The following is a 23,093-nucleotide window of genomic DNA, read 5'->3' on the forward strand; positions in this document are numbered from 1 at the left end:
AACTATTTTGGATGATTAAAAATTTTTGTTGTGTACTTTGTATAACAAACTGATTATGCATATTTTTGAATATTTTTTGAGCCATGTATTTTGATTAAAAATTTAGATGCAAAACATACTTATTTTATATTTTTTATCTTAAAATTTTTTATATTTTATATTAAATTTTATGAAAATTAAAAATATATAGTAAAATAATATATTATAAATAGTCGTGCCATTACCATATTATATCCTAATTTTTTGGAATTTTCGTGTCACTGTATCTGTGTCCATGCATCATAGTAGACTATTGTGAGTATAGAGGGTCTTTCCTTTTTATGTTTACTAGCTATTGTGGCAAGCCATTTTTATGTGCATATAATAAATAATCTTTCATGTTTTAAATATATAATTAAGAATAAATATATAAAAATAATACATTACATTACCTTAAAAAAGTTAATTTATCAGTTAATTTAAAATTTTAAAAGTTAAATTAATTAATTATTTTATTAATTTAAGGTCATTTTTTACTAGTGGTCTCATTAAGTCGTTTATAAACGCGGGGGCCTTTCTTTTTTATATATATAAATATAGATGAAAAATAAAATTATTAAAGAAAAGAAAGGAAAACAAAATTCCACTTATTCGAAAATTCTTTCTGGATTTCTCTGCCCAAATTTGAGGCCCAAATGATTATATTATTGGGCCTTGATTCTGAAGAAAGTGGCCCACTCGGAAGTTGAATACGGTTGTATTTGAACGTTTTAAAGGTCAATTTTGTTATCGTTGAAAATCCTCCGCGCCAATATGAGGTCAATTTTGTTACGGTTGGAAATTGTTACCGTTCGAATCCTCCGCGCCAATATGAGGTTTTGTTACCGTTGGAAATTCAATTTTATTACCGTTAGAAATTCAATTTTATTATCGTTAGAAATCCTCCGCGCTGAAACTCTATAAAAAGGAACACCCCATGAAATAGAAATATATACGAACAGATGTAGAAAAATAAATTAGTGCAGAGGAAAAGCAAAGGGCCGCTCTCCTCCGCCGACAGCCCTCAGCCACTGTGTCTTCTTCGCTAAGGTACTTCTTGAGAGTTATCAACTCAAAGCAATTCTTCTTGCATTTTGAACTTAAGAGTATCTTTGTTTCTAAATGAATCTGTCTTTCCGTAAATCTTTTTTAAGATTACTGAATTCTTGATTACACTGTCTTGATCTTTTGTTTTCCTTTTTCTATTTGCATTTCTCGGTTAATAATTTGTATGTTCTTGAATTTCGATTATCGCATGGGTTCGCTTGTTGTCTTACTACTGCCGAGGATGAGGGTACAGGACTTTACACATAAGGATGCCGGTGTAGATGTTGATGCTAGTTCAGATCTTGTCAAGAGAATTGCCAAAATGGATCCTGGAATTGGAGGTTTTGAGGGCTTTTCTGTGTATGATTATGTTCTGTAGTGATCATGCTGTGATTTTGGTCACTGGACTCGATAGATCTATTATCAGTTATGCCATGAAGAGGAAAATGAGGGGAAAACTCACTCTCGGCTTTCATGCTCTCGCTTCCCTGATTTTTGCACCTTGTCTTGAGGGATATTAATACATATTGTCCGCACTCACAAACTGCTGATTTTACTTGTTATTGGTGTTCTTGTCTTTCATGGCTTGTTTCTTGAAGGCAGATGTGGCTTTATTTATTCCACTTTCATTTTCTGTGTCTTTTGAATTCTATGTATATTTCTAGTTATGCTTCCCTCCTTTTGCTTCGGCGATATGCTTATCTAGTCTTTCCTCTTGGTCCGGTTAGGTCGTCTTTTTCCATCTTATAATATATTTTAATCACTTTCAGTTGCTTTCATAGGGGATACCATTTTGGTGGCTGGTACAGATCACCCAAACTTAAGCTGGTTTTGGGACTCGAATCCATGAGACTAGCGGCATTGATTTGGTAAATCTGTTGGTCTTTCGCATGTTCTTTGATTATAATACTTGTGTTAATCGTAGTTTTTGATTAAGTTGGCGTGAGCGCTAATGACAAAGCCTTTGTTTTCTCAAATCTGCCGGGAGAGCCTGCAGGCTTTGCATTGAATTGTCATTACTTCAAACAAGGATAATTCTGAAAAGTATATTATTATTCTAATAATATTTATTCATAGCCTTTTAGCGTTCTCTTACAAAGTTTGTATGTCATTAATCAAATTGTGGTTGATAGTCTGTGATTGAACTGAATGTCGGCGTGAAATCTTCTTCTCCGCACCATTTTCTGAGGTACCAATCGAGTTTGGTAGTCTATTCCTCTGACTGAAATGGGTGCCTGTGATCGAAGTATGCATTTCGCAGTGCTACCCAACGCAAGCTCGCCGTTCCAATATTCAATTCTTGGAAAAACTACGGCCAAGCCGGTTGATTTCCAGCTATCTCATCTGTTTCCTTCAGAAACAACGGGGAGTTAATGAGCTATATACTGTACGCATTTTTTCTTTTCACAGTTTCTTAATCGATAGGAAATGCGTTTATTAGGTCAAAATCATCGGACAGTCTTGTACCTTTTTGGTTTCTCCGACCTTGACCTAAAAATTGATTTTTTAAAGTTTTGTTTGTTTCCCGTCTGAGTTGATTTCGTGGAATTGTATTGTCATTTTCAGTAAGGATAAATTTGTCTTTATTGTGTTGCTGTTAACTGTTTTATAAAGAAAATTTGCATGCTGCAAAGTGACATTGATCAAGTCTTTTAATCAATTACAGAAGAATTAGCATTCAGAAGGAGAGGATGTCCAAGAACTATGATAATTGGGAGAGGCTAGTGTCCGCTGTCTTGCGGAAAGAGCAGCTTTGGCAACTTTTTCATGCTCAATCCAGGAGCCCCAGCATCCTATCTGAAGCATCCGGTTTCAGTTCCAGTGCCCATTCGAGTTGTGTCCTTCAAGATGTGGCCTTAGGCTTTTCACAATCTGCAAGTCCATCCACATATCGGCAGCAAATGGAAAATGGGGCTGTGAAGTTACTGATGCAGCTTCCAAAGTTGGTTTTGGTTTCAGGTTTTCCGCTTGCTTTTAATGTTGGAGACGTAGTCGTGTCTTCTGCTGAGTTTCTTGGTAGTGGAACTTTTGGGAGTACGTATATAGTTGCAATGGAGGGGTAAAAATTGTGGTGAAGAGATTGATGCCCATTGATATTTCAGAGGCGAATTTCAACCGTCAGATGGAGATTGTACGAAATGTTAGGCACCAGAATGTGGCTGCATTTAAGGACTTACTATTTTTCAGAAGGCGAAAGGCTCATGCTATATGATTGTTACATGGTAAGTTGAACTGTTTAGTTCATGTGGAGATAAATTCACCGGAACTTAAATCTTATCAAAATCTTTTCTAAATTTTGTGTTGGTACCCGTCATTTTCTCATGACTCTGTCTTGAATCGTGTTGCACCACACTAAACCAATCACTGCAACTGAACTTGGTATATCTTTCTCGTATCTTTGGGCGACGTATATTAGATTGATTTATGAAATATATACAAGGTTTCAGGGTTAAGAACGCCATGTGTTTTCAAACTCTAATGGAAAGATATCATCAATTTGGCTGATTTTATTGTTTGCATTGAAATTTCTGGCTAATTTATACATCTTGCAGAATCAGTTGGATTTGCATATGGCCTTCAGTATGAGATACTGGCAGAAGGATTTTGATAGTTCAGTGTTAAGTTCCCCATCCATAGATAGTCTTATGAAAGTGATCTTGATTGCTTGCTAATATCGCTACTTCAATCAAATAACAGCTGTTGCTGACTCTGTAAAAATGTGAAATATGAATGATCAGATGCATCTTCTCATGTTTACAGGACAAACTGGTGAGAATCCTGTTCATGTGGACTGGGCAACCAGACTAAAATTGCTATTGGTACTGCAAGGGGTATTGCTAGAATTCACACACAAAATGGTGGGAAGCTTGTCCATGGAAACATAAAATCGTCAAATATTTTCCTGAATCCACAACAGTATGGTTGTGTGTCAGACCTTGGTGTGGCAAATATGGCAGCAAGTCCATTTAGAAGTATGTCCCAAGCATCGGACGTCTATAGCTTTGGAATTCTTCTATTTGAACTTCTGACTAGAAAGTCCCCTGTACATGTCCCTGGTGGTACTGAGGCTGTTGACCTAGTCAAGTTGGTTAGTTCTGTAAAAGCCAAGGATATGACTGCAAAGGTATTTGATACGGACCTATTGAAATATCCCACCATAAGGGAACAAATGATGGAGGTGCTGCAAATGGGAATAAGTTGTGTAGCTAAATCCCTGAAAAGAAGACCTAAAATGTCTGAAGTGGTGAAGTTGTTGGAGGATATTAGAACCATCAACATGGTAACTAGTGTTTTCTCAGGACCAAAACTTGTATTTGTTGCAGATGAAAATCCCACATTTGACCTTGAGGATATGTTAATGGCTTCTGGTCAGATTCTAGGGCACGGAACATTTGGTACTGCTTTCAGAGCGAGATTTGACAATGGAGATACTATCATGGTAAGGAGATTGAGGGATGTGATTGCATCCTGGGAATTGCAGCAGCATATGGAGATCATTGGAAGAATTAGGCACGAACATGTTGCTAAATTAAGGGCATACATCATTAAGAAAGAGGAAGCTCTATTGGTGTATGAATATTACAATCAGAACAGTATATATGCCTTGCTACATGCTTATTATGCTATACAGGCTTATCCTAACACATTATACCTCGGCGGTTAGTGATTACAATCTAATTAATTTTCTCCATCATGCAGGGAAAAGAGGCACCACAAAGACACATTTAGATTGGGAGACCCGAGTAAGAATTGCAGTGGGCGCAGCAAGGGGCATTGCTCACATCCACCAACAAGATGGTGGGAAGCTTGTTCATGGAAATATAAAATCCTCAAACATTTTCCTCAATCAACAAAACTACGGTCTCGTCTCTGATGCTGGATTGCGACAACTGACAAATCCTATCAACCGAAACATTTCGCGAGGCTACTGTGCCCCAGAAGTCCAAGACACCAAGAATGCCTCCCAAGCTTCTGATGTCTACAGCTTTGGAGTTGTGCTACTTGAACTTGTCTCTGGAAGACGAACTCAAGGGACGACAAGTCTTGGTAAGGTTGTCTCAATAGTTGATTGGATCCAATCTTTGAGCCCCGAAGATTGGACTGCTAAAGTGATTGATCAACGTCTGAGGCATCACAATGAGGAGGCAATGGTACAAGTGTTGCAAATAGGAATGGATTGTGCTGCCGCGGTCCCTCAACGCAGATAATGCCTCAAGTGGTGAGAATGTTAGAGGAAATCAGTGGCATGAAACCATCCAATGAATCACGACTGGAAGATGGATTGGAGCAAACATCATCTGAATCATAGTATATAAAGTTGTGGCATTTATTTTATCTTATGGGACGAAATATGCCAAATCTTTATTCTATAGGATTAAAATATCCTATAAAATTAAATGTGCTAAGTCCATAAATAATGAGACTAAAAGTACAACAAACTCTATCATATAGAACTAAAATATACAACTAAAAGTAGAATTTTCCTATAAAGTATAATGTCTCCTTAGTGCACTTGAGCATATGTCTTAAGGAGGAGTAATGACAAAAATGTCAACCGACTATGTTAAACCACTGATTCTGATTTAAGTTAACAAATTAACAGATATTTAATTTGTTCTAAATGTGTGACCCATATTTAATTATTTTTTTGTACAAATACATATTATTTTACAAATTACATCTTATATGTATTTATATCTATATTTTATTATTAAAGGAAAAAGGCCTTTGTTGTCTTAATTTTTTTGTCTATCATTTTATATATTTTTTATTATTTAATTTGATTTTTTATTTATTTATTTTTTATCTAACTTTTTACTTTCCCATTTTCCGATACTCGGTTCTTAAGAAAATGGGTACGGCTCCGGAGCCATATTTTGTCCGCAATCTCGTCGCTTTTCTTGAGTTCGGGTCGCCGTTGGTATTGCAGCTTGCATCCAAGACAATGGGTACGGAATTTTCCTCTTTGTTTTCTGTCTTTTCTTTTATGTTTTCTTTCTCATCTGCTGAATGATTCTTCCTCCTCTTTTTTTCTTTTTCTTATTTTCCTTGTAATAATTCTTTAAAGAAAGAACATGGAATCTTCTGAAAAGTCAATGTCAACTCGTTATTTTAATATTGTGAAATCCGCGTTGGAATTCAATAGTTTAAGACTGCAAGTGGTGATGTTGATGAGGCTCTCTCTGATCAATTACATAACTGTTAGAATTTTCAGGGCAGAAGCTTAGGAGAAGATGTCTGCTATCTATGATAACTGGGAGAGGCTGGTTGATGCTGTTCTGCGAAAACAGCAGCTGTGGGAACTTTTTCATGATCACTCTAGGAGCCCTAGCATCCGCTCCGAAGCATCGGACTTCAGTTCTAGCTTCAATTCAAGTTCTTCCCTTCACGATCTGGCCTTGGACTTTTCAAGGCTTGCAAGTTTTCCGAGGTCACGTAAAGCGACCCGAAGGCTGGCTCTTGTTTCAGATTTTAGTTCTGGTTTTGATGTTGAAGATGTATTCCTGGCTTCAGTCGTCTTACTTGGGAGGGGAACTTTTGGGAGTACTTACACGGTTGCAATGGAAAATGGGGTAAAAATTGTGTTGAAGAGATTGAAGTCTACGAATATTTCAGAACAAGAGTTCAAAAGTCAGATGGAGGTTGTTGGAAATGTTAGACATGAGAATGTGGCTGCCCTAAGAGCTTATTATTCTTCGGAAGACGAAAGGCTCATGCTGTGTGATTATTACAGTGATGGGAGCGTCCATGCATTGTTACATGGTATGTTGAGATCTGCATCTTAACTTGATATTTCCCTGTTCTTTATTCATGTTAAGAAAAATTCATTTCTTATCACCTGTAATTTCTCTGTGGGATGCATTTTACTCAAGTATTTTGATCTCACTTCAATCTACACAATGGCCACAGATTAAATATGAAATGTTCTTCTCATGTTTACAGGACAAACTGGTCAAAATAAGTCTCATATAGACTGGGAAACCAGACACAGAATTGCGATTGGTGCTGCAAGGGGTATTGCCGCAATACACGCGCAAAATGGTGGGAAGCTTGTCCACGGAAACATAAAAGCATCAAATATTTTTCTTAATTCTCAAAAGTATGGCTGTGTATCAGATCTTGGCTTGGCGACCATGGTAGAGACAGTATTCGTGCCAACTGCAGGGTTCTATCCTCCAGAAGTCAAGAATGCTAGAGATATCTCCCAAGCATCGGATGTCTATAGCTTTGGGATTCTGCTACTGGAACTTCTCACTAGAAAATCCCCCGCACACATCCCTGGTGGTCCTAAGTCTGTTGACCTAGTGAAGTTGGTTACTTCTGTGAAAAGCAAGGAGAGGGCTGCTAAGGTATTTGATGCAGAACTATTGAGGTATCCTATGATAAGGGAACAAGCGGTCATAATGTTGCAAATAGGAATAACATGTGTAGAAAAATCAAAAAAGAAGAGACCTAAAATGCTTGAAGTAGTGAGGATGTTAGAGGATATTAATACAATGAACCGTGGAAGTACAGTGAATCCACAAAATCATGTTTCCTTAAGAAGAAAACTTGAATTCTTTGGGGATGCTAATCCTAAATTTGAGCTTGAGGATTTGTTAAGGGCTTCTGCTGAGGTGCTTGGGAAAGGAACATTTGGGACATCTTACAAGGCAAGATTAGAAAATGGAAACACAGTCGTGGTGAAGAGATTGAAGGATGTAAGTGTATCATTTGAGGATTTTCTGAAGCACATGAATGTCATTGGGAAAATAAGGCATGAGAACGTTGGCAAACCAAGGGCATACTACTATTCAAGAGATGAGAAGCTCTTGGTGTATGATTGCTATGATGAACAGAGCTTATCTGATTTGCTACACAGTAAGTAGAACTAAAATATGGAGCATCTGGTTTGTCTCATTTGTTATGGGATGGGTAATTTCACCAACCAATGGTTCCTATAAATGATCTTTGTTGATTGCTTTTGTGACGTTTTCCTCTTTCCTTTGCTGACATAAACTTGATACTTGAAATTAGTTAATATATAAACCACCATGTTTAAAGTTATATACCTCTGAACCATATTGATGAAATTTCTAAAGCTCCTTCAGTTTTTATATTTCACCATGGAGCACAGGCACTTGTTTCAACCTAATGTCGTCACTATTGCAGTTGACTTGCATTTTTTGCCAAAGTTGTAGCATTTGTTGAAAGCAATTTGGGAAATGGCTTTTTTGCTGGCAGATGCTAGATTTCAATAATTCATTGCTGCAGGTTGTATTTCAAAAATTGGAACTGAATTCCATTTCTGTAGTTTCTACATTATGATTAGTCGAACTTATATGCTATCCAAGCACATAAATGCATTCTCTTTAACTTTGCAGAGAAAACAGCTTTGGGTTGGACACCTTTAGATTGGGAGACCCGTCTGAAAATTGCAGTGGGCGCAGCAAGGGGTATTGCTCACATCCATGGACAAGATGGTGAGAAGCTTGTACATGGAAATATAAAATCCTCAAACATTTTCCTCGATGGACAAAGATATGGGATTGTCTCTGATGTTGGATTGACAAAACTGATGAATCCAATGGGCTGGTTGGTTATGCGGTCTCAAGGCTCCTATGCCCCAGAAGTTATAGAGACCAGCAAGGTGTCTCAAGCTTCTGATGTCTACAGCTTTGGAGTTGTGCTGCTTGAACTTGTCACAGGACGGACATCTTCTCAAACAACCATGTTAGATGATGCCATCTCACTAGTTAACTGGGTTCGGTGGACCTCTGAAGTGATTGATGTAGAACTTCTGAGGTATCCAGGTGAGGAGGAAGCAATGGTACAATTGCTGCAAATAGGAATGGACTGTGCTGTCCCTATCCCGGAGCGCAGACCAAGAATGGCTCAAGTGGTGAGAATGTTGGAGGAAATCAGTGGCATCGAACCAGCGGATGAATCGAGATTGGAAGATAGATGGGAGCAACCATCCATTGGGTCAAGATTGGAAGATCTATTGGAGGATCTGTTGCCCACACTCATACCATAAATAGTGGTAGCACATCAGGACATTTCCTCTTTGAGGTTGGAAGTTGTGAATAAGTAATTCCATAGCGCCTTGATGTTGTGCCTGGAAAATTAATGTCTTTTTTATTCCTTGATAACATCTACTTGATAATGTTAAATCCATGTCGAATTTGATTGTGTATGATGTTCTAAATAAAAATAAATGAGTCTGTATCTTTCTTTCTTTCTTTCTTTTTTTTTTGAATTCCCGGAATTAGATTGCTATTTTAGTTCAATGTAAATTAGAAGGGCTCTGTTAAAGTTTTTAATCAGTCACCGATAAGAAATCATTGTGACTGATAATTATTTAAAAAAAATAAATAAAAGCCAGAGAACCGCTATATAATATAGCAGCTTTTCGCAAAACCCAAAAATAAAAGGCTAGACAATGACAAGTTACTGGTAAGTGAAGCTAGAGAGGAGAAATTAAGAAAGGAAATGGAAATGGCTGCCAGTGGGTTCTCCAAAATATTTGACGATTTTGCATGCAGAGTATCAGGAGCAGTAAAAAGCAATACTCTGAGGTACAGCATAAAACTTGTATATGATCTTTTGCTTGTGATTAGCATGCAATGAACCATATCAGCTTTGATTCTTGAGTAACTTTCCTCATAGGACAAGCATATTGATTTTCATTGGGGGCAGGGGGGTAGTGTGGGGGCATAAGAGAAAGAAAGACATGTTTTCTTGAGTCATATGATCTCTCCTTGTGTTTAAAGATTTTAGTGTAATTTTGCCCCTTGAAGAGTCTGCTGACAAGGAATAATTATGTTCTTCTGTGTAACATGTGCAATGCTAACATTTTACTTATTGAAGTTCTCTTTGGAAACAACTCATTATCTGTGGTATTTTGTTGAAAGGCAAAATGAATTTGTAATTCTGTTTGTGTTTTGGGGTCATATTCATGATTCTCAGGTTGGAAGACATAAGTTCTCAACTTAAAGCTTTCTCCAAGATGGCTACTGTGCTAAGAAGCACAGGACTCATGTACAAACAGAAGCTGGAGCGGAGATGTGCTGATCTCCAAATGGCTGAGGCTGAGGTAATGAAGTCAAAACCTCATGTTGTGATTGTTCTAGTGATGTTTTTTATAATAAGAGGTATAACATCCTGATTTATAATAAGAGGTAAGCATTCGCAGTGACTGATTAAAATTTTCTTTTGTTTTATAAAATCAGCCACCGCGATCAAACATCTCAGTGACTGATTAAAAGATTTTTTTTTTTAGAAAAACTGTGGCACCGCGTTTAAGAATGCGGTGCCACTTTTTTTTTTTTGGCATTTTTTAAATAATTTCACCATGCAGGCCGTGGTTTTCTTTGTTCTTCTCTTTATTCGTCTTGTTTTCCTTGTTTTTTTGATATTTTTTAAAGAAAGAACAATGAATCTTCTAAAAAGTCATTTTCAACTGGTTTCATTTAGTATAATGACGTAGAATATTGTGAAATCCGCGTTGGAGTTCAATACTATGTTGATGAGTGTCTGATCAATGAAATAACTATTAACATTTTCAGGGGCCTGGGCAGAAGCTTAGGAGAAGATGTCTGCTATCTATGATAACTGGGAGAGGCTGGTTGCTGCTGTTTTGCGAAAACAGCAGCTGTGGGAACTTTTTCACGACCACTCTAGGAGCCCTAGCATCCGCTCCGAAGCATCGGACTTCAGTTCTAGCTTCAACTCAAGTTCTCCCCTTCACTATCTGGCCTTGGACTTTTCAAGGCTTGCAAGTTTTCCGAGGTCACCTAAAGCGAAGCGAAGGCTGGCTCTTGTTTCAGATTTTAGTTCTGGTTTTGATGTTGAAGATGTATTCCTGGCTTCAGCCGTCTTACTTGGGAGGGGAACTTTTGGGAGTACTTACACGGTTGCAATGGAAAATGGGGTAAAAATTGTGTTGAAGAGATTGAAGTCTACGAATATTTCAGAACAAGAGTTCAAAAGTCAGATGGAGGTCGTTGGAAATGTTAGACATGAGAATGTGGCTGCCCTCAGGGCTTATTATTCTTCAGAAGAGGAAAGGCTGATGATGTATGATTATTACAGTGACGGGAGTGTCTATGCGCTGTTACATGGTATGTTGAGATGTGCAACTTAACTCGATGGTTCCTTTTTATTCATGTTAAGGAGAATTGTATAATAGATTTAAAGATATGATTAGTCTCGTACTAGATGCGTCACCTGTAATTACTCTTTAGCATGTATTTTACTTCAGTATTTTTATCTCACTTCAATCTACACAATGGTCACAGGTTAAATATGAAATCTGAATTACTTTATGCTTCTTCTTATGTTTACAGGACAAACTGGTAAAAATAAGTCTCATGTAGACTGGGAAACCAGACAGAGAATTGCAATTGGTGCTGCAAGGGGTATTGCTGCAATACATGCGCAAAATGGTGGGAAGCTTGTCCACGGAAACATAAAAGCATCAAATATTTTTCTTAATTCTCAAAAGTATGGCTGTGTATCAGATCTTGGCTTGGCGACCATGGTAGAGACAGTATTCATGCCAACTGCAGGGTACTATGCTCCAGAAGTCAAGAATGCTAGAGATATCTCCCAAGCATCAGATGTCTATAGCTTTGGGATTCTGCTTCTTGAACTTCTCACTAGAAAGTCCCCCGCACACATCCCTGGTGGTCCTAAGTCTGTTGACCTAGTGAAGTTGGTTACTTCTGTGAAAAGCAAGGAGAGGGCTGCTAAGGTATTTGATGCAGAACTATTGACGTATCCTATGATAAGGGAACAAGCGGTGATAATGTTGCAAATCGGAATAACATGTGTAGAAAAATCAAAAAAGAAGAGACCGAAAATGCTTGAAGTAGTGAGGATGTTAGAGGATATTAATACAGTGAACCGTGGAAGTAGAGTGAATCCACAAAATCATGTTTCCTTGAAAAGGAAACTTGTATTCATTGACGATTCTAATCCTAAATTTGAGCTTGAGGATTTGTTAAGGGCTTCTGCTGAGGTGCTTGGGTTAGGAACATTTGGGATTTCTTACAAGGCAAGGTTAGAAAATGGAAACACAGTCGCGGTGAAGAGATTGAAGGATGTAAGTGTATCATTTGAGGATTTTCAGAAGCATATGAATGTCATTGGGAAAATGAGGCATGAGAACGTTGACAAACCAAGGGCATACTACTACTCAAGAGATGAGAAGCTCTTGGTGTATGATTGCTATGATAAACAGAGCTTATCTGATTTGCTACACGGTAAGTAGAACTAAAATATGGAGCATCTGGTTTGTCTCATTTGCATGTGAAGGGAAATTTCACCAACCAAAGGTTCTCGTAACTTAAGTGACCTTTTCCTCTTTTCTTTGTTGACATAAAATTGATACTTGAAATTAGCTAATATATAAACCATCATATTTGAAGCTATATACCTCTGAACGCATATTGATGAAATTTCAAAAGCTCCTTCAGTTTTTATATTTCAAAATAGTGGTGAATTTTAGATCCAACAAGCACAGGCACTTGTTTTGGCTACCTTGTAGAGGCACTAAAGGTGGGTGAGTGTTATAGATGGCACTCCTATCATAAAGGCAGCTCAACTTAATGTTGTCACTATTACAGTTGACTTGCATTTTTGCCGCAGTTGTAGCTAAGACTTACACTAGGCCATTTGCAAATTTTGTTGAAAGCAATTTGGGGAATGGCTTTTATGCTGGCAGATGCTAGATTCTAATAATTCATTGCTGCAGGTTGTGTTTCAAAAATTGGCACTGAATTCCATTTCTGTAGTTTCTACATTATGATCTATCCAAGCACATTGTATATCTGACCAACTAGTGATTAGATAAATGCATTCTCTTGAACTTTGCAGAGAAAACAACTTTGGGTTGGACACCTTTAGACTGGGAGACCCGGCTGAAAATTGCAGTGGGCGCAGCAAGGGGTATTTATCACATCCACGGACAAGATGGTTGGAAGCTTGTACATGGAAATATAAAATCCTCAAACATTTTCCTTGATGGACAAAGATATGGGATTGTCTCTGATGTTGGGTTGACAAAACTGATGAAACCAATCAGCTTGTCTTATATGTGGACTCCAGGCCCCCGTGCCCCAGAAGTTACAAACTTCAGGCAATTGTCCCAAGCTTCTGATGTCTACAGCTTTGGATTCCTGCTTCTTGAACTTGTCACCGGAAAGAAAACTTCTCGAACCATCACTGATGATGTTGATGTCATCGCATTAGTTAAGTGGATTCAATATGTTGTTCACAAAGAATGGACTCCTGAAGTGATTGATATAGAACTTCGGAGGTATCCAGGTGAGGAGGAAGCAATGGTACAAGTGCTGCAAATAGGATTGGACTGTGCTGTCACTAACCCGGAGAGCAGACCAAGAATGGCTCAAGTGCTGAGAATGTTGGAGGAAATCAGTGGCATCGAACCAGCCGATGAATCAAGATTGGAAGATAGATGGGAGCAGCCATCCATTGAGTCAAGATTGGAAGATCTATTGGAGGATCTGTTGCCCACACTGATACCATAAATACTTAAATAGTGGTAGCACATCAGGACATCTCCTAATCCCCTTCTGCAAACTCGGGGTTCAAGTAATTCGCCTCATGGCCTGAGGAAGAATTCGGCGGCCATCAATGTAAAGACGAGTCCTGCACATTGTAAATGAGAATCGAACATGTTTGGAATTCTCCAACATAATATCTGTTTTGTTTTTAAGCAAAATTATGACAAATTTATGTTTGTTTGTTTTTTTCTTTTTTTACACTTGTGCACCCAACAGACATGCACACAAGACAAGCCTGGTGTTTGACTTTATCTTGATCTTTATATGTGCTAGTTAACATTAATACACCATAGGATTTTGTCTTACCCAAATTTGTAGAACCACCAATAATCATTACTAGTTTTTTATTGGTTGATTTTCCTGTTTGTATATCTTTATATTTTGCATATTTTTTATACTTATCTAATAATGATTTAAGCAAGTTAGAATTTATAAAAGAAGAATGAATTATATATAATTAATCGTTATCAGCCTAATCATAGATTTATTGACCCAAGATTGCAATTTATCTGGGATCATCTTTTTTTTTTTTTTTGTGCAGTACTTCAAATGCGTTTACATAATTAATTAAAACTATTTTTTTAACATTTTTATATGGTGAATATAAATATAATTATTTTGTATGATTAAATTTTTTTGTGAATATAATAATAATTTATTGCTTAATTTAAAATAAAATTATCTCTTATTTTTCTTTTCATTTCTCGGAAGTATATTACACTAACTTTTCTTTCAAACGCCCAAAAATCTAATAACTATTGTTTTAGGTTTAACTTTTTTAAACTTATTTTTAATTTTTAGAATAAAAAAACTTAAACATATCTTTAATTTTTAAAATAAAAAGTTACAAATTAATTTTTTTTATTATATTTTCAAGTTAGATAAATTTTATGAAATTAATTCATATTTTCTTAACTACAGAAAATAAAAAAAAAATGTTTATATTAAGTTAAACAATATATTAGTATTATGAGACAATGATTTCTGAATTATGATATACTTCTGAAGCTAACCACCAATTCTGTGATTTTCTTTTCTTCGGAAAAGTCAATGTCAACTCGTTTTATTTAGTACAACTACGTAGAATATTGTGAAATTCGGGTTGGAATTCAATAATTCAAGACTGCAATAGTTGATTTTAACGAAGCCTTTGATTAAATGCATAACTATTAGAATTTCCAGGGAAGAAGGTTAGGAGCAGATGTCTGCTATCTATGATAACTGGGAGAGGCTGGTTGCTGCTGTTCTGCGAAAACAGCAGCTGTGGGAACTTTTTCATGATCACTCCAGGAGTCCCAGCATCCTCTCTGAAGCATCCGACTTTAGTTCTAGCTTCAATCTGAGTTCTCCCCTTCAAGATTTGGCCTTGGACTTTTCAAGGCTTGGAAGTTTTCCGAGGTCACGTAAAGCGACGCGAAGGCTGGCTCTTGTTTCAGATTTTAGTTCTGGTTTTGATGTTGAAGATGTATTCCTGGCTTCAGCTGTCTTACTTGGGAGGGGAACTTTTGGGACTACTTATACGGTTGCAATGGAAAATGGGGTAAAAATTGTGTTGAAGAGATTGAAGTCTACGAATATTTCAGAACAAGAGTTCAAAAGTCAGATGGAGGTTGTTGGAAATGTTAGACATGAGAATGTGGCTGCTCTCAGGGCTTATTATTCTTCAGAAGATGATAGGCTGATGCTGTATGATTATTACTGTGATGGAAGCGTCCATGCATTGTTACATGGTATGTTGAGATCTACATCTTGACTTGATATTTCCCTGTTCTTTATTCATGCTAAGAAAAATTCGTTTCTTATCACCTGTAATTTCTCTTTAGGATGCATTTTACTCAAGTACTTTTATCTCACTTCAATCTACAGAATGGCCACAGGTCAAATATGAAATGTGAATAACATTATGCATCTTCTCATGTTTACAGGACAAACTGGTGAAAATAAGTCTCATGTAGACTGGGAAACCAGGAAGAGAATTGCGATTGGTGCTGCAAGGGGTATTGCCGCAATACACGCGCAAAATGGTGGGAAGCTTGTCCACGGAAACATAAAAGCATCAAATATTTTTCTTAATTCTCAAAAGTATGGTTGCGTATCAGATCTTGGCTTGGCGACCATGGTAGAGACAGTATTCATGCCAACTGCAGGGTACTATGCTCCAGAAGTCAAGAATGCTAGAGATATCTCCCAAGAAGCAGATGTCTATAGCTTTGGGATTCTGCTACTTGAACTTCTCACTAGAAAATCGCCGGCACACATCCCTGGTGGTCCTAAGTCTGTTGACCTAGTAAAGTTGGTTACTTCTGTGAAAAGCAAGGAGAGGGCTGCTAAGGTATTTGATGCAGAACTATTGACGTATCCTATGATAAGGGAACAAGCGGTGATAATATTGCAAATAGGAATAACATGTGTAGAAAAATCAAAAAAGAAGAGACCCAAAATGCTTGAAGTAGCGTGGATGTTAGAGGATATTAATAGACTGAATCCACAAAATCATGTTTCTTTACAAAGGAAACTTGTATTCATTGACGATTCTAATCCTAAATTTGAGCTTGAGGATTTGTTAAGTGCTTCTGCTGAGGTGCTTGGGAAAGGAACATTTGGGACTTCTTACAAGGCAATATTAGAAAATGGAAACACAGTCGTAGTGAAGAGATTGAAGGATGTTAGAGTATCATTTGAGGATTTTCAGCAGCATATGAAGGTCATTGGAAAAATGAGGCATGAGTATGTTGATAAACCAAGGGCGTACTACTTTTCAAGAGATGAGAAGCTCTTGGTGTTTGATTACTATGATAAGCAGAGCTTATCTGATTTGCTACACGGTAAGTAGAGCTAAAAAATGGAGCATCTAGTTTGCCTCATTTGTCATGTGAAGGGTAATTTCACCCCCAAAGGTTCCCATAAATGATCTTTGTCGAGGGCCCTCGGATTGCTTATGTGACCTTTCCTCTTTCCTTTGCAGTCATAAAATTGATACTTGAAATTAGTTAATACATAAACCATCAGGTTTGAAGCTATATACCTCTGGAAGCTTATTGATGAAATTTCAAAAGCTCCTTCAGGTTTTATATTCTAATCCTAGGTGAATTTTCCAACAAGCATAGGCACTTGTTTTGGCTACCTTGTAGAGGTACTAATGGTGGGTGAGTGTTAGAGATAGCACTCGTATGAAAAAGGCATCTCAACCTAATGTTGCCATTATTGCAATTGACTTGCATTTTTTGCCGAAGTTATAAAACTTACCTACACTAGGCCATTGGCAAATTATGTTGAAAGCAATTTTGGGGAACGGCCCTTTTTCCGGCAGATGCTGGATTCAAATAAATCATTGCTGCAGGTTTTGTTTAAAAAATCAGCACTGAATTCCATTTCTCTATTTTCTACATTATGATTAGTCGTACTTATTATGCTATCCAAGCACATTGTATCTATGGCGAACTAGTGATTATTATTAAATGCATTTTCTCCAACTTTTCAGGAAAAAGAGTTGAAGGTCGGAAACCTTTATACTGGGAGACTCGGCTGAAAATTGCAGTGGGCGCAGCAAGGGGTATTGCTCACATGCACAGTGAGAAACTTGTACATGGAAATATAAAATCCTCAAACATTTTCCTAGATGGACAAAGATATGGCATTGTCTCTGATGTTGGATTGGCAAAACTGATGAATCCAAATAGCTGGTCGGGTATGTGGACTTCACACTACCATGCCCCAGAAGTTATGGACACCAGGCAAGTGTCCCAAGCTTCTGATGTCTATAGCTTTGGAATTCTCCTGCTTGAACTTGTGACTGGAAAGAAAACTTATCAAACTCACATGGATGATGTTGATGCCATCTCACTTGTTAACTGGCTTCACTCTGTTGTTCGCGATGAATGGACTCCCGAAGTGATTGACGCAGAAATTCTGAGGTATCTAGGTGAGGAGGAAGCAATGGTACAAGTGTTGCAAATAGGATTGGAGTGTGCTGCCGCTGTCCCCGAGCGCAGACTGAGAATGCCTCAAGTGGTGAGTATGTTGGAGGAGATCAGTGGCATTGAACCATCTGATGAATCAGGACTGGGAGATGGATGGGAGCAAACAACCATTGAATCAAGATTGGAAGATCTATTGGATGATTTGTTGCCCACACTGATACTATAAATAGTGGTAGCACAGGCGATAGCATCTCCTCTTTGAGCTTGAAAATTTGTGACATTGAATGCTTTTCTTCATAGTTGATCCTGTGTTGAAGATTGAAATTTGTGAATAAGAAGCTTTCCTCTTCTTTTCTATTGTCATCAAATGTTAGTCTCACATTTAAATTTCTACTGCAATGTAGTCTCTTTTACCAAAAAATTGCATCGAGCAAAAGTAATGTTTTTTTGTCAAAAAATTTTTTGCATTAAAATTTAGGACAAAATGCATAAAATCCCGCTATGTTGTAAAAAGTTGGCTAAAACCCTTTTTTTGTTTTAAAAATAGGCTAAAATTCTCTTGTGAAACAGGAGCAAACACCCCTTCTGTTAGTAATTAATAGAAGGTGCATTACACGCGCTCTTTGTGCATAAGCGGGTATTTTTTAACTGTTTGACCTTTTTCTTAGATTTTTTACTAAAATGTCCTTTTTAGTTTTTGTATTTTTTTATAATTTAAATTAAAATATTAAATTAGATTTAAATTCAAATAATTTTATAATTATTAATTGCTAAATCTAAAATTATTTCTAATTAATTAAAAGATATATTTAATTACAATATTATTATTATAATTATTCTTAATTAGCTAAAATATTAATTATTATAATCATTTAAAATATTCTTAATTTACAAAAAATATATTTTAATTAATATAATTAAAAAAATTAAAAATGGGCCAATTTCATCGAGGCTCCAATGGCCACTTCTGATCGGAGAGGCATGTCTGCCCTGGTGTCAAGGGCCGCCCGCGCACTCGGCACCCTTGACGCACATTCGGCACATTTCGGCCACCCAACCGCTCTACTCGGCCGACCAACAACCTTCGCCCAGACGCTAGGCTTCCGCAGTCTTAGAGTTTTTAGGCGTTGGTCTTTTGTCTTGTACTTGATGTACGTTGTAAATACTTTTGTTTGCTCAGGGGGACGTTAGGCCTCCTGAGGTGCGATGTTCAGCTTTTTCAATGTTTACTGCTGTCAATAGGAAAAACTTTTTTAAGCCTATTATAGGGGGGAATGAGTTCTCGAAACTTGGTGTAGTCTACGTGCTAGTGTCCCCCTCAAGGCGATCCCCTTGCGCTAGCATCGTTGTACAATGTATATGCAATCGTTCAATGCAATGAAATCTACTTTCTGAACCGCGTGCTCAATTTACTGCTTTCGTACTGCACCTTGCTTACTGTTGCTTGCTGCTGTTGCTATTGCTGTTGCTATTCCTGTCGGTGTGCTGTGCTAGTGCCCGTCGGGTTTTCGGTGGTGTGTTGCTATTGGCGGAAGTAGTCTGCGGACTGCTAGCCACACGGTGCCCCTTTCCCCGCATTGCGGAAGGCGCCTCGTGAGACCTGGTGAGGTGAGGCCAACAGTGGTTCTCCGCCTGCAAATGGCCATCAGACGACGAAGGAATGGCAACGCGATCGGTGGCGGCTTGTTGAGGCTGGAGATATTGAGATTTATGCATAGGGTTGATGAAAATTGGTGGGAAGGGGCTCATTCGATTTGCAAGGAGTAGGCGAAGCGATTGGCGATGGTCCGCGACTGTGGGTCGCTACGGTGATGGCAAATCGACTGGCGAAAGCTTCGGTGGTCGTGGTGGTAGCCCAACGTCTATGGTTGATGAAATCTCAAATTGTTTGAGGGAAAATGTTCGCCTCATCAAGAGGAGTCGAATGGTATGTACGGAGGCAAGCGACTGACCTTGACGGTGCCGGAATTTTAGAGAGAAGGTGGCGACGAAATGTTGGGCGAAACAATGGATTTCAAGGGGGTCGTGGCGGCGTATCCGGGGGAATTTCAGGACACCCACACCATGGCTGGACCGTGGTGAGAAGGCGAGTCGAACGGTGGTGGTTGTGACGGGAGACGCACTGGTGCAGTTTTCTGGCGACCGGCTGGTGGCAGTGGGGGTAGGGGTGGGGTGGGTAGTTAGTTTTTTATATATATATATAATAATAATATATTTTATTAATTTAAATTATTTATATATAATATAAGTTAAATAATTTGTTGAATTTAGATTTTTTATTTTTTTTAAAAATTTAATGGTTGAGATTAATTGATTAGATCTAACCATCAATATTTGATAAAAAAAATATCCAACGGTCCTTAAAATAAGAAATAATGCATATTAAGTAAGGGTATAATGGTTATTTTCTAAAAGAATTAACACCGATAGTTAGATTTAATGGAGAGTGACGAATTGATCTATGTTTAATAAACAGAAGGGGATTTTTAACCTACTTTTAAAATAGAAATGCATTTTTAACCGACTTTTTAAAATACAGAGGGTTATTACACATTTTGTCCTAAAATTTATGACAAGTTTATTTAGAAATAATTTAGTCTTTTAAATTTGTATTGAGAACTAATCTTTAACTTAATAAATATACAAATATATTTATTTAGCAATAATCATCTTTAAAAAAAAAGAAAAAGAAAAAAAAAACAACCTTCTGACATGGTTTCCAAGACTAGAATCTAATATAAGTTGTTTATCAGCTTAAAATTAAATAATCATATAATATTTGTTTACAACAACAACAACGACCACGACAAGACAACAACAACCACAGCAATTTCCCTGGAGTTGACTTGGGGAATTGCATTGTGATGTAATGATGTTCGCAAAAGCGTATTCTATTACTTTCTTCTGCTGTAAACTAGTTTATGACAAAAAGGATTTCTGAATTATGTCAAATGGTGTGATTTTCTTTTCTTTTGTTCTTTTCCTTTTTGTATAATTTTTTAACGGAAGAACGACGAAGCTTCTGAAAAGTCAATGTGAACTCATTTCATTTAGTATAACGATTATAGAATATTGTGGACCCGCGTTGGAGTTCAGCAGTTCAAGACTGCATTTTGATGAGCCTTTGATCAATCCATAACTATTGGCATTTTAAGGCCAGAGGCTTAGGAGAAGATGTCTACCATCTATGATAACTGGGAGAGATTGGTTGCTGCTGCCCTGAAAAAGCAGCAGCTTTGGGAACTTTGTCATGATCATTCCAGGAGCCCCAGCATCCTCTCTGAAGCATCGGACTTCAGTTCTAACTTCAATTCGACTTCTCCCCTTCATGATCTGGCCTTAGACTTTTCAAGTCCTGAAAGTTTTTTGAGGTCAGCCACAGTGACTCGAAGGCTGGCTCTCGTTTCAGATTTTAGTTCTGCTTTTGATTTTGAAGATGTATCCCTGGCTTCATCCGTGTTACTTGGGAGAGGAACTTTTGGGAGTACTTATACAATTGCAATGGAAAATGGGGTACAAATTGTGGTTAAGAGATTGAAGTCTATGAATGTTTCAGAACAACAGTTCAAAAGTCAGATGGAGGTTGTTGGAAATGTTAGACATGAGAATGTGGCTGCCCTCAGGGCTTATTATTCTTCGGAAGAGGAAAGGCTGATGCTGTATGATTATTACAGTGACGGGAGTGTCCATGCGCTCTTACATGGTATGTTGAGATCAGCAACTTAACTTGATGGTTCCTTTTTCTTTATTCATGTTCAGGAGAATTTTATGATAGGTTTAAAGATATGAATGGTCTACTACAAAATACATCAACTGTAATTTCTCTTAAGGATGCTCTTTACCTGCGACTTATGATCTTACTGCAGTCAACATAATGGCCACAGGCTAGTAGGTGAAATATGAAACATGAATAACCTTATGCATCTTCTCATGTTCACAGGACAAACTGGTCAGAATCAGTCTCCTGTAGACTGGGAAACGAGATGGAGAATTGCGTTAGGTGCTGCAAGGGGTATTGCTGCAATACACTCACAAAATGGTGGGAAGCTTATCCATGGAAACATAAAAAGCATCAAATATTTTTCTTAATTCTCAAAATTATGGCTGTGTATTAGATCTTGGCTTAGCAACCATGGTAGAAACAAAATTCATGCAAACTGCAAGGTACTATGTTCCAGAAGTCAAGAAAACTAGAGATGTCTCCCAAGCATCAGATGTCTATAGCTTTGGGATTCTACTCCTTGAACTTCTCACTAGAAAATCCCCTGTGCATGTCCCTGGTGGTCCTAAGGCTGTTGACCTAGTCAAGTTGGTTACTTCTGCAAAAAGCAAAGAGAGGGCTGCTAAGGTATTTGATACAGAACTATTCAAGTATCCTACGATAAGGGAACAAGCAGTGATAATGTTACAAATAGGATTAACATGTGTGGCCAAATTAATAAAGAAGAGACCTAAAATGTCTGAAGCAGTGAGGATGTTAGAGGATATCAATAAAATGAACCGAGGAATTAGAATGAATCAGCATGTTCCCCTAGAAAGAGAATTTGTATTCTTTGAGTTCGCTAATCCTAGATTTGAGTTTGAGGATTTGTTGAGCGCTTCTGCTGAGTTTCTTGGAAACGGAACATTTGGGACTTCTTACAAGGCAGGATTAGAAAATGGAAACACAGTTGTGGTGAAGAGATTGAAGGATGTAATTGTAACATTCGAGGATTTTCAGCAGCATATGAACATCATTGGAAAACTGAGGCACGAGAATGTTGCTGAATTAAAGGCGTACTACTATTCAACAGATGAGAAGCTCTTGGTGTGTGATTACTACAATCAGCGGAGCTTATCTGGTTTGCTACACGGTATGTAGATCTAAAAATATGGAGCATTCTTGTTTGCCTCATTCATCATATAAAGGGTAATTCACCAACAAAAGGTTCCTGTAAACGATCTTTGTTGAGTGGCCTGGGATTTCTTATTAGACCTTTCCTCTTTCCTTTATTGATATAAATCTGATACTTGAAGTAAGTTAATTTACGAACCATTATATCTGAACCCATGTACCTTTGAGTGCAGTTGGATGAAATCTCAGAAGTTCCTTCAGTTTTTTATGTTGCAAATCCTAGGTGAATTTTAGATTCAACAAGCAATGGCACTTTTCATTGCGGCCTCCATGTAGAGGAACTAATGGAGGATGGGCTGGCTAGAGATAACACTCCTATAATGAAGGCATTTCACTCAAATGTTGTCATCATTACAATAAACTTGCATCTTTTGTTGAAGTGGTAGCTACTACTTACCCACACTAGGCTATTGCCAAATCTATTTTCTTCTTAAAAACAACTGATGTTGGAAGCAATTTGGGAAATGGCTTCTTTTCAGCAGATGCTTGATACAGATAATGCATTACTGCAGGTTATGATTCAACAAATGGAACAGATGTTCGTTTTTGTATTTTTACATTATGAGCAGTCGAACTTATTATCTATCCAAGCACAGTGTAGATGTGACCAATTAGTGATCATAAATAAATGCAATTTCTCCAATT

At 37.5% G+C, this 23,093-nt stretch overlaps 4 protein-coding genes across 16 annotated transcripts; all 4 read left to right on the forward strand.

Moving 5' to 3' along the window:
• LOC105160603 (probable leucine-rich repeat receptor-like protein kinase At1g68400) lies at positions 983–9,282 on the forward strand. 12 transcript variants are annotated; one of them, XM_020693296.1, is made up of 10 exons: positions 983–1,068; positions 1,848–2,452; positions 2,732–3,287; positions 3,826–4,345; positions 4,439–4,504; positions 4,765–5,284; positions 5,915–6,014; positions 6,272–6,828; positions 7,009–7,926; positions 8,430–9,282. In XM_020693296.1, exons 8-10 carry the CDS (start codon positions 6,300–6,302, stop codon positions 9,080–9,082), a joined length of 2,100 nt encoding a protein of 699 aa, XP_020548955.1. In that variant the 5' UTR covers positions 983–1,068; positions 1,848–2,452; positions 2,732–3,287; positions 3,826–4,345; positions 4,439–4,504; positions 4,765–5,284; positions 5,915–6,014; positions 6,272–6,299; the 3' UTR covers positions 9,083–9,282. The 12 variants fall into 12 exon arrangements, with proteins under 12 accessions (XP_020548955.1, XP_020548951.1, XP_020548949.1 ...); XM_020693292.1 differs by having other exon boundaries at positions 1,836–1,934; positions 2,199–2,452; positions 3,826–5,284; XM_020693290.1 differs by having other exon boundaries at positions 3,826–4,635.
• Positions 9,488–13,802, forward strand: LOC105160602 (probable leucine-rich repeat receptor-like protein kinase At1g68400). The gene is made up of 5 exons (XM_011078051.2): positions 9,488–9,623; positions 10,015–10,141; positions 10,614–11,168; positions 11,394–12,311; positions 12,925–13,802. The coding sequence occupies exons 3-5, from the start codon at positions 10,640–10,642 to the stop codon at positions 13,596–13,598; spliced, it is 2,121 nt and encodes a 706-aa protein (XP_011076353.1). The 5' UTR covers positions 9,488–9,623; positions 10,015–10,141; positions 10,614–10,639; the 3' UTR covers positions 13,599–13,802.
• On the forward strand, positions 14,743–17,936 carry LOC105160730 (probable leucine-rich repeat receptor-like protein kinase At1g68400). The gene is made up of 3 exons (XM_020693303.1): positions 14,743–15,364; positions 15,560–16,459; positions 17,116–17,936. The coding sequence occupies exons 1-3, from the start codon at positions 14,836–14,838 to the stop codon at positions 17,778–17,780; spliced, it is 2,094 nt and encodes a 697-aa protein (XP_020548962.1). The 5' UTR covers positions 14,743–14,835; the 3' UTR covers positions 17,781–17,936.
• LOC105160733 (probable inactive receptor kinase At4g23740) lies at positions 20,709–22,843 on the forward strand. 2 transcript variants are annotated; one of them, XM_020693539.1, is made up of 2 exons: positions 20,709–21,257; positions 21,495–22,843. In XM_020693539.1, the coding sequence occupies exon 2, from the start codon at positions 21,687–21,689 to the stop codon at positions 22,413–22,415; it is 729 nt and encodes a 242-aa protein (XP_020549198.1). In that variant the 5' UTR covers positions 20,709–21,257; positions 21,495–21,686; the 3' UTR covers positions 22,416–22,843. Both variants share the same exon structure in this region, with proteins under 2 accessions (XP_020549198.1, XP_020549199.1).

This window comes from Sesamum indicum, linkage group LG4 (assembly GCF_000512975.1).
Source record: "Sesamum indicum cultivar Zhongzhi No. 13 linkage group LG4, S_indicum_v1.0, whole genome shotgun sequence".
Classification (NCBI taxonomy): domain Eukaryota; kingdom Viridiplantae; phylum Streptophyta; class Magnoliopsida; order Lamiales; family Pedaliaceae; genus Sesamum; species Sesamum indicum.

Coding starts and splice junctions, on each gene's coding strand:
- LOC105160730 (XM_020693303.1), top strand. CDS start 14,836: ATGTCTGCTATCTATGATAACTGGGAGAGGCTGGTTGCTGCTGTTCTG. Junction 15,365..15,559: donor CGTCCATGCATTGTTACATG/GTATGTTGAGAT, acceptor TCATGTTTACAG/GACAAACTGGTGAAAATAAG. Junction 16,460..17,115: donor CTTATCTGATTTGCTACACG/GTAAGTAGAGCT, acceptor CCAACTTTTCAG/GAAAAAGAGTTGAAGGTCGG.
- LOC105160733 (XM_020693539.1), top strand. CDS start 21,687: ATGGTAGAAACAAAATTCATGCAAACTGCAAGGTACTATGTTCCAGAA.
- LOC105160603 (XM_020693292.1), top strand. CDS start 6,300: ATGTCTGCTATCTATGATAACTGGGAGAGGCTGGTTGATGCTGTTCTG. Junction 6,829..7,008: donor CGTCCATGCATTGTTACATG/GTATGTTGAGAT, acceptor TCATGTTTACAG/GACAAACTGGTCAAAATAAG. Junction 7,927..8,429: donor CTTATCTGATTTGCTACACA/GTAAGTAGAACT, acceptor TTAACTTTGCAG/AGAAAACAGCTTTGGGTTGG.
- LOC105160602 (XM_011078051.2), top strand. CDS start 10,640: ATGTCTGCTATCTATGATAACTGGGAGAGGCTGGTTGCTGCTGTTTTG. Junction 11,169..11,393: donor TGTCTATGCGCTGTTACATG/GTATGTTGAGAT, acceptor TTATGTTTACAG/GACAAACTGGTAAAAATAAG. Junction 12,312..12,924: donor CTTATCTGATTTGCTACACG/GTAAGTAGAACT, acceptor TGAACTTTGCAG/AGAAAACAACTTTGGGTTGG.